Raw genomic sequence first — 13,951 nt, forward strand, 5'->3', positions numbered from 1 at the left:
GATTATTTTGCTTACCCCGTTGGCAGATTATTTAGCTTGATGTAAGGAAAAACTCACTTCATTTTGACAGATTATTTCTTTAAACAAGACAATATGTTTTGCTTGTCTAGAAAATGCTTCTTGATTTAAGAATTTGTAGATATTTGGACTAGAAACAAGACAAAAACTCTAAGTAAGAAAAGTATTTTTCGCAGTGTAGGCCTTATAAAGTCTTACATTTACTGAAATATTGTGTTGTGGTCCTAAATCTTTTTAAACAGATCTTAATTTTCCTTTGTTCATGTATTCCTACCAAATCAGTTACCAGCAATCATCTCAATATATCAAAACTTTTTTTATTTAAAAAGGTCATTTTTAACTCTATTTTATTTAATTATTTTCCTTACAATAACATTTGTTTTAAAGTATTTTCTGCTGAGGACACCGACTGTTGTGCATCAGTGTGATTTAGTTTATTATACTTTTTAAAACTTTAAAAACATTTGTTCATTTTTTTATGTTGGGGAAAAAAGTGTATAGATACAAGTAAAGCATGCTTGTGTTTACACAATATTTAAAATATGTAGCTAAGAAAATATTTCAATTGTTTATTATTAATGTAATAATGCATTATTAAATGTGTTAAATTAAAATATATATTTTTTGATTGGTCAAATAAAAATCTTTCCCATCTGGGCCATTTGAAAAATTCCTCAGCCTTTGGCATTTTAATTAGAGTCTAAAATTTTATTCATAATGGTCTTAAAAATGTCTTTAAAAGTCTTAGATTTAACTCTGTCAAACCTGCAGAAACCATCAAATATATTTTGAGTCAAAATTATGTTTTTCCTTAAAAGAAGTGAAACAATCTGCCAATGGGGCGAGCAAGATAATCTTGATTTAGCTTTGTTTAATTACGCATTTTAGCTTGATTTCAGGAAAAACTCACTTAGTTTTCATTGCTTCTCATATTTTTTTTTACATGTCTAATGCTTCTAGATTTAAAAATATTTCAATATTTGCCCCAGAAACAAGACAAAAACTGTAAACATGTGAGGCAAGAAAAACTCGATGAGCCTATAGGCGGTTTTCTATGAAATCCATGCCAAACGTTAACATCGGGTCATTTTATAATACAGTAGTGGAGGATGTGCTCAATATTCGTCAGTTGTATGTAAAACAGAAACACCACAGCTAGATGATCAGATCTCTGCAGATGTGCTAAAATAAAAGGCTGTTTTGCATAGTTGTGTTTGACGCATGAAAACTGCATACGTCAATGCAGTGAATAAAAGTCCATCTTAAGAACAATCCAAACAGTGTTCAGGGTCATATTAAAGATCATACTGTATTTCTAGATAAACATCCATTTTATTTATAAATGAGGAAAAGAGTGAAGACTTTGTTAATGATATAGGAAAACATGTGTGTGCATTCAGACTGGAGTTTCAGTGCAGCTTTAAAAGAGGAATGCGAGTCTGATTAAGTGAAATGATGGTTGTGAAACTTCTTAAAGGGCCAGCTCAGCCAGAAGTGACTCCCATCCTTCACTCACTCTCCATTTGTTCCAAACCTGTTTGAGATTTTTTCTTTTTTCTTTCTACAAGGATTGTAGTGCTCGTGCATAAGTGTGTGTGTGATGTGTGTGTTTCTCAGAACTGGGAGGAGGAATGGGTTAAGATTGTAGATATGGCATCTCCCGTGTCCAGCAGTAACGGCCTGCAGTTCGACTCTTTAGAGGATATTCACATCTTTGTGCTTTCAAATATTCTGCGGAGGCCGATTATCGTCATTGCAGGTACAGTATGTGTTCAACGCAACAGAACAACACTGATATGTACACTGCAGAAATGTTCTTCTTACTTCTAGTCCAAATACAGTCAGAATTAATCAACCGCTGAATATTATTGCCCAATTTCTGTTTAACAGAGGTTTTTCTCTTCAACACATTTCTAATCACAATAGTTTTAATAACTCATCTAATAGCTGATTTCTTTTCTCTTTGCCATGATGACAGCACATAATATTAGACTAGATATTCTTCAAGACACTAGTGTTCAGTTTAATGTGACATTTAAAGGCTTCACTGGGGTAATTAGGGTAAAGTTAGGGTAATTAGTCATTGTATATCAGTGGTTTTTTCTGGAGACAATCCAACACTAATATTGCTGAAGGGGTGAATAATATTGACCTTAACATGGCTTTAAAACAATTAAGAACTGCTTTATTCCAGCCCAAATAAAACAAATCAGACTTTCTCCAGAAGAACAAATATTAGAGGAAACACTGTGAAAAATTCCTGAATCTGCTCAACATCATTTGGTAAATATTTGTAAAAGAAATTCACAGGAGAGCGAATAATTTGGACTTTTTAAGGAAGAACTTGCTTATTTTTGACTCATTATTTCTGAAAACAAGACAATATTTTTTGCTTGTCTAGTTGATTCAGGACGTTTTAGATATTTAGACAAGAAACAAGACACAAACACTAGGGGCTCTATTTTGACGGTTCATGTGCAGAGTGCAAAACGCAGGGCGCAAACGCTTTCAGGGTGTGTCAGGATGCGTTTTTGCTAATTTAAGGACGGGAAAATCCGCTTTGAGTCGTGGCGCATAATCTAAAAGGGTTGAGTTTATTTTCTTAATGAGTTATAGGTGTGTTTAGAGAATAAACCAATCAGAGTCTCATCTCCCATTCCCTTTAAGAGCCAGCTGCGTCACGCCAAGAGCGCATTCGCTATTTACAGGACGCAAAGTAAATCTAAGTGGAAAAAACTGAGCATTTCACAAGCAAACAGTTAACAGAAAACTGTTAAACAGAGCATCTACTGTGTGAGAATGAGAGATAATGGATCACTTTCACTTTCGCTCTTGGATAGGGAAACCTTTACACACAGACATCAATTAGTCTATAAATAATTAATTGCGTTTGTTAAGCGCAAATATTCGTTTCAAAACTATTTCTTAATTCAGTTCTAATCTCCAGCAAATTAATAAATGAACAATAATAACAAAGTGTGCTCAAAAACCTGAGTTATATCCTAAAACACATGCTGAGCCCCATATGGTCTAAAACCTGACAGGTGGACAAATCTAAGCTTGTTTTTAATAACACAAATATAAATATGGATATAATAAATAATACTGCTAATAATAATAACATTATACAAAAGCAAATTGTTATGAATGAACTGAAAAAGCCTCCCGAGATGAAGAAGACATAAAAGCAGTGGTTTTTCATATTTATGTCGGCTAGAAAATAATATGTTTTGTAATATTTTAATCCTTTATATTTATATCCTATATCTATTCTTATTATATCCTATATATATCTTTAATATTTAAATGTTTTCATATGTAAAGATATTTGCCTATTTCTCTCTTGTGTGTATTAAGCAGTGTGTAAGCGAGGTGCAACTCTGTGCTGGAGTTTAGACCGGGTTTGTTTTGGTCTAATGAAAAATCTATTTTAGTTTCTCAAAATAGCAACGCGCCAGTGGTGCGCCTCAGAACGCCTTCCTTTTTACACCAGAACGCCTATGGGCGCACATATGAGCGCTAATGCATTTGCTATTTAAACAGCGTAGCGCAACGCCTCAAAACCACTCTTGCGCCAAGCTGAAACTAGCAAACAACTATTGCGCCGCACCTTGCGCCACACTGCGCCTTGACTATAATATATGCTTGTTTTTTTTTTCTCAACAGATCAAGTACTCCGAAGTATGAAGTCTGGTTCCTCCTTTTCCCCCCTCAATGTTGGGGGAATATACCTGCCTTTGCATTGGCCTCCAGGTGAATGCTACAAATATCCCATAGTGCTCGGCTACGACTCGCAGCATTTTGCACCCCTGATCACAATCAAAGACAGCGGCCCAGGTACAGTATGCTCTACATCTCATATCGTACATTGCACGCATTTTCCATTCACTTTCCTTACTGGGATGATATACAACAAGCAAACCGAATCAGTTTCATTCATTCATTTTCCTTCAGCTTAGTCCCTTATTCATCAAGGGTCACCACAGCGGAATGAACAGCCAACTATTCCAGCATATGCTTTACGCATGGGATGCCCTTTCAGATGTAACCTAGTACTGGGAAACACCCATACATACTCATTCACACATGCACTACAGTTCATCAATTCCCCTATAGCGCATGTGTTTGGACTGTGGGGGAAACCCACACCAACACGGGGAGAACATGCAAACTCCACACAGAAATGGCAACTGGCCCAGTTGGAGCTCAAACCAGCGAGCTTCTTGCTCTTGGGCAACCATTTTAACCACTGAACCACCGCACCACCCCTACTGAATCCGCTATTAATGTAAAATAATACCAAATACCTGAATGTTTCTGTTGCTAATTGCTGTTTAATTTGTTGTTAACCTTTTCAAACTAGTGGACATTTTCACACATAAGTTATCTTCATGTGTTTGAGAATTGGATGTTTGTGTCCCGTTCAGAGATCCGTGCGGTGCCGCTGATAAACCCGGGACGGGGAGGCTTCGAGGAGCTTCGAGTTCACTTTCTGACAGAAAAGGAGCAGCAACAGAAGGAGAAGCTGCTGAAAGACTTCCTGATGCTCATCGAGATCCCGGTCATCGGCTTGGGCTACGATCCCACACAGATCATCACAGCGGCCAGGTATGAGCCTGCTGGTTAAACTAGAAAACACCCACATATACAGTTGAAATCCAAATTATTCACCCCCTGTGAAGTTTTAATTAGTTGTGAAATATTTCTCAAGTGATATTTAACATGGCACAGACATTTTTCATGCTGTTTCTTATTATAGACCGTTTCGAGGGGTGTAAACAAAAACAATGGTCCCAAATTTAATTTATGATTGAATTGCCTTTGAATTACCATATTGAAATGGGCAATATTTTTCTTCTGGAGAAAGTTTGATTTAGTTTATCTGAAAAAAAAAATATATATATATATTAGTAAAAATTGTCAATAATTTTAGCCCCCTTAAGAATCTTTTTTTCTGATTGTCTACAGAACAAGCCACTGTTGTCTAATGACTTGCCTAATTAAGCTAATTAACTTAGTTAAGTCTTTAAATTGTACTTTAAGCTGAATACTAGTAACTTACAAAATAACTAGTTAAATATTATTCATATTTATAAATAATATTATATAAATAATAATAAAAGGAGGGCCTAAAAATTTAGCTTTCAAATGTATATTGCATCTACAGCAACCTTTTATTTTATTGCAAACAAGGATTTTCTTACTTCGAGTTATTGTTTTGTTTCTAGTCCAAATATCTACAAAATTTGAAATGAAGAAGCATTGAAGTGAAAACAAATAAAAATTAAGTGAGTTTTTCCTTAAAGCAAGCTGAACAATCTTCTGGTGGCAAGTTTATTTTTGCTTACATCACTGCCAGATTATTTGGCTTGTTTCACTGAAATACTTGTTTTTTTTATATTTGTTTCTAAAAATAAGACCAAAAATTGTTGCTTTTCTAGAAAATGCTTCTTGATTTGACGATTATAAGATATTTGAAGTAGAAACGAGACAAAAACTCTCAACAACTCTTCCCACGCTTCTTGAAAGATCTTGAATTCTTAGTGGATTTTTTTAGTGGGTTTTAGTTGGCATTTCTGTGTGGAGTTTGCATGTTTTCTCCGTGTTGCCGTGGGTTTCCTCCGGGTGCTCCGGTTTATCCCACAGTCCAAACACATGCGCTATAGGGGAACTGATCAACTAAACTGGCCGTAGTGTATGAGTGTGAATGTAAGAGTATATGGGTGTTTCCTAGTGTTGGGTTGCTGCTGAAATGGCATCCGCTGCGTAAAACATATGCTGGATAAGTTGGCGGTTCATTCCACTGTGGTGACCCCTGATTAATAAAGGGACTAAGCCAAAAAGAAAACGAATGAATGAATTTGTTTATAGTTTTAGTTCAACAATTGTACTCAGTTGTTAAAAATGGAACTAAAGATCTGAGAAATTCTTAAAAGTCTTAAACTGAAATTTAGTAAAAAATACAGACAAATAATGCACTTTTTATAATCAATATTTCAGAAACCGCATTTATTTATGCCCAATATTGAATAAAAAAAAATTCATTAAAGTTCTTTGAACATGATTTTTTTTTTAAAAGGTCAATTTTTGAAAATGACTCTTAATTTTTAACTAAATATTAAGTGCGAGTGAAATGTTAAGTACAGTAAGGACTTTCATTCATTCATTCATTTTCTTGTCGGCTTAGTCCCTTTATTAATCCGGAGTCGCCACAGCGGAATGAACCGCCAACTTATCCAGCAAGTTTTTACACAGCGGATGCCCTACCAGCCGCAACCCATCTCTGGGAAACATCCACACACACACTCATACACTACAGACAATTTAGCCTACCCAGTTCACCTGTACCGCATGTCTTTGGACTGTGGGGGAAACCAGAGCACCCGGAGGAAACCCACGCGAAGGCAGGGAGAACATGCAAACTCCACACAGAAACGCCAACTGAGCCGAGGTTCGACCCAGTGACCTTCTTGCTGTGAGGCGACAGCTCTACCTACTGCGCCACTGCCTCGCCAGTAAGGACTTTCATGGCACTAAATATACTGGGGTATGAATTACAAAGGGGCTTGATTTAAAAATATTGGTTCTTTTAAAAGTCTTTGAATCTGCCGTTCATGAAAGTGTGGGAACCCTGTCTCAAAACAAAAAGTAAAAAACTCTTTATTTGCACCGTTTAAATCCAATTAATCATGATTAACACCACTAAACCTAAAATCTAGCAGCACGTTTGCCTTTTTAAAATCTCGAATGCTTTTTCCTCCAGACTGGATGAAGGGAATCTACCTGAGGATATGAACCTGATGGAGGATTACCTGCAGCTGGTGAACCACGAGTACAAGCGCTGGCAGGAGGACAAGGACTCTCTCTGGGCCCCGCAGTCCCAGCGTCCGCCACCGTTCTCCGTCTCTCAGCTCTCCTTAATCGAGATCCGCTGCGCCACGCCGAGATGCACTTTCTACGTCTCTGTGGACACGCAACCACACTGTCACGAGTGCTTCGAAAAGAGGCAGGCGGGACGCAAACCTGAGGCCATTTCTACAATAAATCAAACCTCATCCTCAGATACTGAAAGTCGCGGGAAAATGGAGCGCTCCATCCTGCCTAGTCCGAGGTCAGCGCCCCCTACAGCTCCAAGTTTAAGCCTATATAGTGAAACTCATGCTATGAAGTGTAAAACTCCCGGCTGCTTATTTACGCTCAGTGTGGAGCACGATGGTTTATGCGAACGCTGTTTTACTGCGAGGCAAAACCGAACGGCGGGACCGTCTCACGGCTGGTGGGCGTCGGGCGGTCGGGAAAGAGAACGGGACACAGAAAAATGCGTGATGTGCCGGCAGGAGGTGTTTAGGATATTTAATGGCCTCTGCCCACCGTGCATGCAGAGGACGGCTGTTTCTGAGCGGGAGGACACCCAGCAGCAGCAACAGCAGCAGCAGGAGCCCAGGACGGAGGGTTCGGTGTGGGCAGAACGCAGTGGGCAGACCTGGCAGACGCCCGCAGCCAGACAGTGCAAACGCTCTGGATGCCAGTTCTTCGGGACACAGGAGAAGCTGGGATTCTGCACCATATGCTATCTAGACTACCAGACCAATCACCGTGAGTGTTTTACGTAATATTGTCATGATAGTGGAATTTACAACTTCGATACGATACCTTGAAAAATATCGATATGCCAATATTCGTGACACTAATTCTCATAGCTACTCTTTAAGTTGAGTGTCCACCGAAGTGTTTTTTTGCACTGCAGAAATATGACTCGATATGCTAGCACGATATGGTATCTAGACTACTAGACCAATCACAGGCAGTGTTTTACGTAATATTGTCACGATAGTGGAATTTACAACTTTAATACGATACCTTGAAAAATACCAATATTCATGACAACACTGATTCCCATAGCTACTCTTTAAGCTGAGTGTCCACCGAAGTGTTTTTCTTTGCACTGCAGAAATATGACACATTATGCTAGCATGATATGCTATCTAGAACACCAGACCAATCACTGTGAGTGTTTATGCTATATATTACCATTAGTGTTGTCACAAAACTGGAATTCAACCGCGTCACGATACCTTGAAAAATATCTATACGCTAATATTTGTGACAACACTAATTCTACTCTTTAAGTTGAGTGTTCACCGAAGTGTTTTTTTAGACTGCAGAAATATGACATGTCATGCTAGCACGATATGCTATCTAGACTACTAAACCAAGAGTGTTTTACGCGATATATTTGCCTGTGTTGTCACAGTAGTGGAATTTACAACTTCGATACCTTTCAAAATATTGATTTTCAATACCATTTTTTATCAAATTCTGCAAAAAGTATGCAAAATAAAGAAACAAGGAAAACTAATTATACAACTAAACCCTATAATGCTTGTGCAAGCACACCAGCAGTTCTTAAGTCCAAAAGGCAATAAATTACAACTAAATTAGTGCAATCTCATCTTATTTTCTGACTAAAAACAGTGTTGAAATCTTAATATGATAATAATAGTTATAATAATAATAATAATACATAAATTATTATTATTATTATTATTATTGTTATTATTATTATTATTGTTATTATTATTATTATTATTAATAATATTATTATTATTAATTGTATTATTATATGCTCACTAGATTACCAGACCAAGCCCTCTGAGTGTTTACACAATATAGCAAAAGGGTTAAAATCTTAAAATTATTATTAATAATTATTCTTGTGAGAAGGGAGAGTGCAAGAGAGCAAAGCCAGTACCAATACTAGCTAAAAGCAAGATTGTATGGATATACCGATATATTTGACAACACTAATTCCCAATTTACAATAGGTTATCTAGACGACCAGACTAATCACTGTGAGTGTTTACGCTATATACTCCTATTTGTGTTTTCACAATAGCCGAATTTCCAACTTTGATACCATACCTTGAAAAAATATTTATATTTGATACCCTTATTGATAGCAAAAAAATAACGAAATCATATAATGCTTATACAAAGTACGTTACGTGAAGGTACGTAACCTGGAACGTCATTTTTAGACTAGCTTAGAGCGCCATCTGCTGTTAAAACTAGCCTAGAGTGTTGTCTATTTCTAAAAACTAGCCCAGAGCGCCGTCTGCTGTTAAAACTAGCCTAGAGCGTCATCTGTGGCTAAAAACTAGCCTAGTGTCGTTTATAGCTAAAAACTAGCCTAGAGCGCCGTCTGCTGTTAAAACTAGCCTAGAGCGCCATCCACTGTTATAAACTAGTCTAGAGCGCCATCTACTGTTAAAACTAGCCTAGAGTGCCATCTACTGTTATAAACTAGTCTAGAGCGCCATCTACTGTTAAAACTAGCCTAGAGCGCCATCTACTGTTATAAACTAGTCTAGAGCGCCATCTACTGTTATGAACTAGTCTAGAGCGCCATCTACCATTATAAACTAGCCTAGAGTGCCATCTACTGTTATAAACTAGTCTAGAGCGCCATCTACTGTCATAAACTAGCCAAGAGCGCCATCTACTGTTTTAAACTAGCCTAGAGCGCCATCTGCTGTTATAAACTAGTCTAGAGCGCCATCTACTGTTATAAACTAGTCTAGAGCGCCATCTACTGTTATAAACTAGTCTAGAGCGCTATCTACTGTTATAAACTAGTCTAGAGCGCCATCTACTGTTATAAACTAGTCTAGAGCGCCATCTACTGTTATAAACTAGCCAAGAGCGCCATCTACTGTTATAAACTAGCCAAGAGCGCCATCTACTGTTATAAACTAGTCTAGAGCGCCGTCTGCTGTTATAAACTAGACTAGTGCGCCATCTACTGTTATAAACTAGTCTAGAGCGCCATCTACTGTTATAAACTAGTCTAGAGCGCCATCTGTGGTAAAAATCAGAATGATTTCTGGATTGGATTGATCATCACACCTCTAATAGACATTGTAAAGTTCAACAAATAAGCAAATATATAACTTGTGTGTGTGTTTGTGTGCGCAGAGGCGACTCCAGCTATCGTGCAGCCCAGGCACACGTCTGAGGCGGGCTTCCAGAACTGTCCGCGGTGCCGGGGCCCAGGCTGCGGGGCCGAGGGGAAGGCCATGCTGGAGGGATACTGCAACAAGTGCTTCGTGAAGGAACAGAGCGCCAGACTCAACCAAGCTGCTAGCAGAGGCTCTCAGTCCCCACCACTCGTCACGGTAAACCTCCTGCTTATATAAAGGTTCACACCAAACAAGATAACAGTGGGCGTGGCTTGTTTTTTCTACCGCGAGCTGATTTGATGTAGCAAAGTGGGCGTTTCATTCAGACAGATGTGGTATAAGGGTTTGAGGAGGGTGCTTATCTAACAGACTCCTCCTGCTCACCATTCCTGTCGTTGTTTTTCCCAGCGTGCATCGAAAGCTCGTCCTCCTCCTCCAGTGCTGACCCAGGCTCAGTGTCGGCGCAGCGGCTGTAAAAACCTGTCTCCAGGCTGCACAGATCTCTGTCCGGACTGCCTGAGCCGTGGTCAGCGTGAGGGTCGGCGCGCTCAGGCTCCCAAAGAGAAAAGCAAACAGCGCTGCAAAACTCAAGGCTGCGACCACTACGCCAACCAGGAGAAACAAGGCTACTGCAACGAGTGCGACCACTTCAAGCAGATCTACAGGGGCTGACGACGCTACGGAGGATCAAGGCTACTAAAGGGCCCGGTTTATGCTGGCGAACACTTTTACACTTTTATTTTATTTGGTGCCCAGAATCTGCTATCTATCTTGGGCAGGGCCTAAAAGAGCCCGGTGGTGCTGTAGAATTGGCGAATAATACCTCTGTAAGTGAAGTATCACGTGTAAATACACTGCAGACATATGCTTTTCTTATTTAGAGGTTTTGTCTCATTGCTAGTCGGAATACAGTTAAATTATTACACCCCCCCTTTATATATTTTCCCCAATTTCTGTTTGTAAACATAACACAATGTCTAATAGCTGATTTCTTTTCTCTTTGCCATGATGACAGCACATAATATTAGACTAGATATTCTTCAAGACACTAGTATTCAGCTTAAAGTCACATTTAAAGGCTTCACTGGGGTAATTTGGGTAAAGTCAGGGTAATTAGGCAAGTCAAGTTTAAAACAATTAAATTTTTTTTTATTCTAGCTGAAATAAAGAAAATCAGACTTTCTCCAGAAGAAAAAGAGGACATACTGTGAAAAATCCCTGAATCTGTTCAACATCATTTGGGAAATATTGGAAAAACAGATAAAAATTCACAGGAGGAGGAATCATTTTGACTTCAACTCTACCTAAAACTAGAACGAAAAATAAAATAAAATAAAATAAAATAAAAATATTTATATTTGTATTCAGAAATAATGAGTCAAAATTAAGTGAGTTTTTCCACTTAAAACCAGCTGCTAATGGGCTTAGTGAAATAATCTTATTTTTAAAGATTACTTGCTTAGAGATTTTGTCTTATTTCTAGTCCACATGTTTAAAGATTTTTCAATCAAAGAGAATTTTATAGTTCACAATTAACAATTGTGTCAAAACTATTGTAATTTATTGATTTTATTTCTCTCTTGGGTCAAAATTAAGCAAGATTAGCTCAATTAAACTGTTTTTTAGATTATTTAACTTGCCCCACTGGAAGATTATTTTCCTGAAATATCAAATATTGATATATAATAATATTAAGTATTTATTTTCACCTGGTTTCAGAATTTCTTTATATTTTAGACTCAAAATGAGACTAAATTAAGTGAGTTTTACCTTAAAACAAGCTAAATGAACTTATTATTTTACTTACTAAACTGGCTAAATATTTTCTTACCATAGATATTGATATAATGTAAAGTATTAATATTTAAAAAAGCATATTTTGTTAACCACAAAACAGTAATTTCACTTGAATTAAGAACTTTCGGTGGGGTCCGCAAAATAAACTTGTGTTATTAGATTATTCTACTTACCCAGCTGGCTAATTATTTTGCTTATCCTATTCATAGAGATATTAATATAATATTAAGTATTAATATAAATACAAAACATATTTTGCATGCCCAAAACATAAATTTTCACTTCATTTAAGAACTTATAGATACTTCAGACTCAAAGCGAGACTTAATTAAGTGAGTTTTTCCCTTAAAACAAGCAATTTAGTGGGGTCAGCAAAATAAACCACTCTTTTAGATTATTTTACTTACCGAACTGGCAAATTATTTTACTCATCCTATTCATCAATAATAAGTAAATACACAATAATATAATATAAATAATAATAATATAAATACACAAACATATTTTGCTTGCCCCAAAACATTCATTTTTACTTGATTTAAACTTAAAAATGAGATTAAATTAAGTCAGTTTTTCCTTTACACAAGCAAAATAATCTTCTGTTTATCTTTAGATTCATTTAATTACCCTACTAGCAGATTATTAAGCTTGTTTTAACTAAAACACTCACTTAATTTTTACTCATTATTCCTGAAAACAAAAAAAAATCCAGAAAAGCACCTTAAATATGGGTCAATTTGGACTCAAAATGAGACAAAAACTCTAATTAAGATAAGCATTGTCTGCAGTGTGATGTCTGTGGTTTATATTGAACAGGGTAAATAGTGTAAAACTGAGAGGTGAGCGTGGATATGGAGTTACTGGATTTTTTGATTCTCAACAAAATTTGCCAAAGTTAATGTATTGGAAAACATCGCCACTGTGGACTGCAGAAAACCTCCAGGCCTTTTAGAAAGTACAGGAACACTGCATCAAAATGCTTTGAGTGTTGGTCTTGTTTCTAGTCCAAATATCTACAAACTCTTAAATCAAGAAGCATTTTCCAGACAAGCAATAAATACGGTCTTGTTTTCAGAAATAATGCGTCAAAATGAAGTGAGTTTTTCCTTAAATCAAGCAAAATAATCATAAAGAAAATCATCAAATGATCATAAAGGGGAAAAAAACAGTTTTTCCTTTGATTAATTTACTTACAATAACCTATTTGCTGATTATTTAGCTTGTTTTAAAGAAAAACTTGCTTGATTTTTGACTCATTATTTCTGAAAACAACACAACATTTGTTTGCTTGTCCAGAAAAACGTCTTGATTTAATAGCTTTTAGATATTTGCACTAGAAACAAGACACAGAATCTAAATAAGACAAGCATTTTTAGCAGTGAACGAGACGTACAGGGTATGCGGAGACCACCGAAGGACAGCGTTTGATCGTTTTCTTCATAAAATGTAGGTTAAGTGCCAATGAGAGTTCGCTAAGCAGAGCTCCATTTCATTCCTGCTGCGTCATCTGATGTCTGACAGCAGCGCGGATCTGTTGCCTTTCACAACACTGCAAACAAATGCTGAAATACTGAGCGTTTGTCCTGTTTTTAGTCTAAATATCTAACAATTCTTAAATCAAGAAGCATCTTCAAGACAAGCAGTTCATGTTGTTTTGTTTCTAGTGAAAAACATTAGTAAGTTAGCCGTTTTCATCTTTATTTCTGCTTTTGAATTGCATTATGGGATTTTAATCTGTCATGCAACTACCTTTAACCCTGAAAAGCTAAAAAAAGTGACTTTTATTGACATTTTTTTAAATAAAACTTTTGTTTTTGTGCTTTTTGCATTATTAACTACAACAAAAATATAGAAAAACAACACAATAAAATAATAAATATACATAAAAATACCAACCTATGACAGAACAACAGATGGACAAATGCACATGAAAGCAAAATATAATTTGGCTGATCACGTAATGCATAAATAAAAGTCATTTTAAACTAACATTGTTCTTATATTACCTGAAAAATGTATTATCCTGACTATAATGTCAAGTTTGGGCACATTATTACAACACATTAGAGATTATGAATGGTGAATATCAATTACTCTCAAGCTTTAATTACTATGTTATTGGTTGAATCGTGCATTTCTTCCAGTGCATTAAGGTGTTTTAATATCTGCCCCCATGT

The 13,951-nt window shown here is 36.7% G+C and overlaps 1 protein-coding gene across 2 annotated transcripts in view; it reads left to right on the forward strand.

Moving 5' to 3' along the window:
• tnfaip3 (tumor necrosis factor, alpha-induced protein 3) overlaps positions 1 to 13,951 on the forward strand; it is a 254,770-nt gene that overhangs the window by 16,911 nt on the left and 223,908 nt on the right. The window contains exons 4-9 of one of the 2 annotated variants that reach the window (XR_015505613.1): positions 1,636 to 1,777; positions 3,685 to 3,855; positions 4,446 to 4,626; positions 6,782 to 7,614; positions 9,994 to 10,193; positions 10,386 to 10,960. Coding sequence is in view for 1 of the 2 variants with exons in the window: in XM_087278905.1 (XP_087135031.1) it covers positions 1,636 to 1,777; positions 3,685 to 3,855; positions 4,446 to 4,626; positions 6,782 to 7,614; positions 9,994 to 10,193; positions 10,386 to 10,649 (1,791 nt within the window). In the remaining variant the exon portion in view is untranslated. Of the gene's footprint in view, positions 1 to 1,635; positions 1,778 to 3,684; positions 3,856 to 4,445; positions 4,627 to 6,781; positions 7,615 to 9,993; positions 10,194 to 10,385; positions 13,592 to 13,951 lie in introns of those variants that run through there. The other variant, XM_087278905.1, reaches the window with a different exon arrangement.

The sequence above is a fragment of the Danio rerio genome, chromosome 13 (assembly GCF_052040795.2).
Source record: "Danio rerio strain M-AB ecotype USA chromosome 13, GRCz13ab, whole genome shotgun sequence".
In the NCBI taxonomy this organism is placed as follows: domain Eukaryota; kingdom Metazoa; phylum Chordata; class Actinopteri; order Cypriniformes; family Danionidae; genus Danio; species Danio rerio.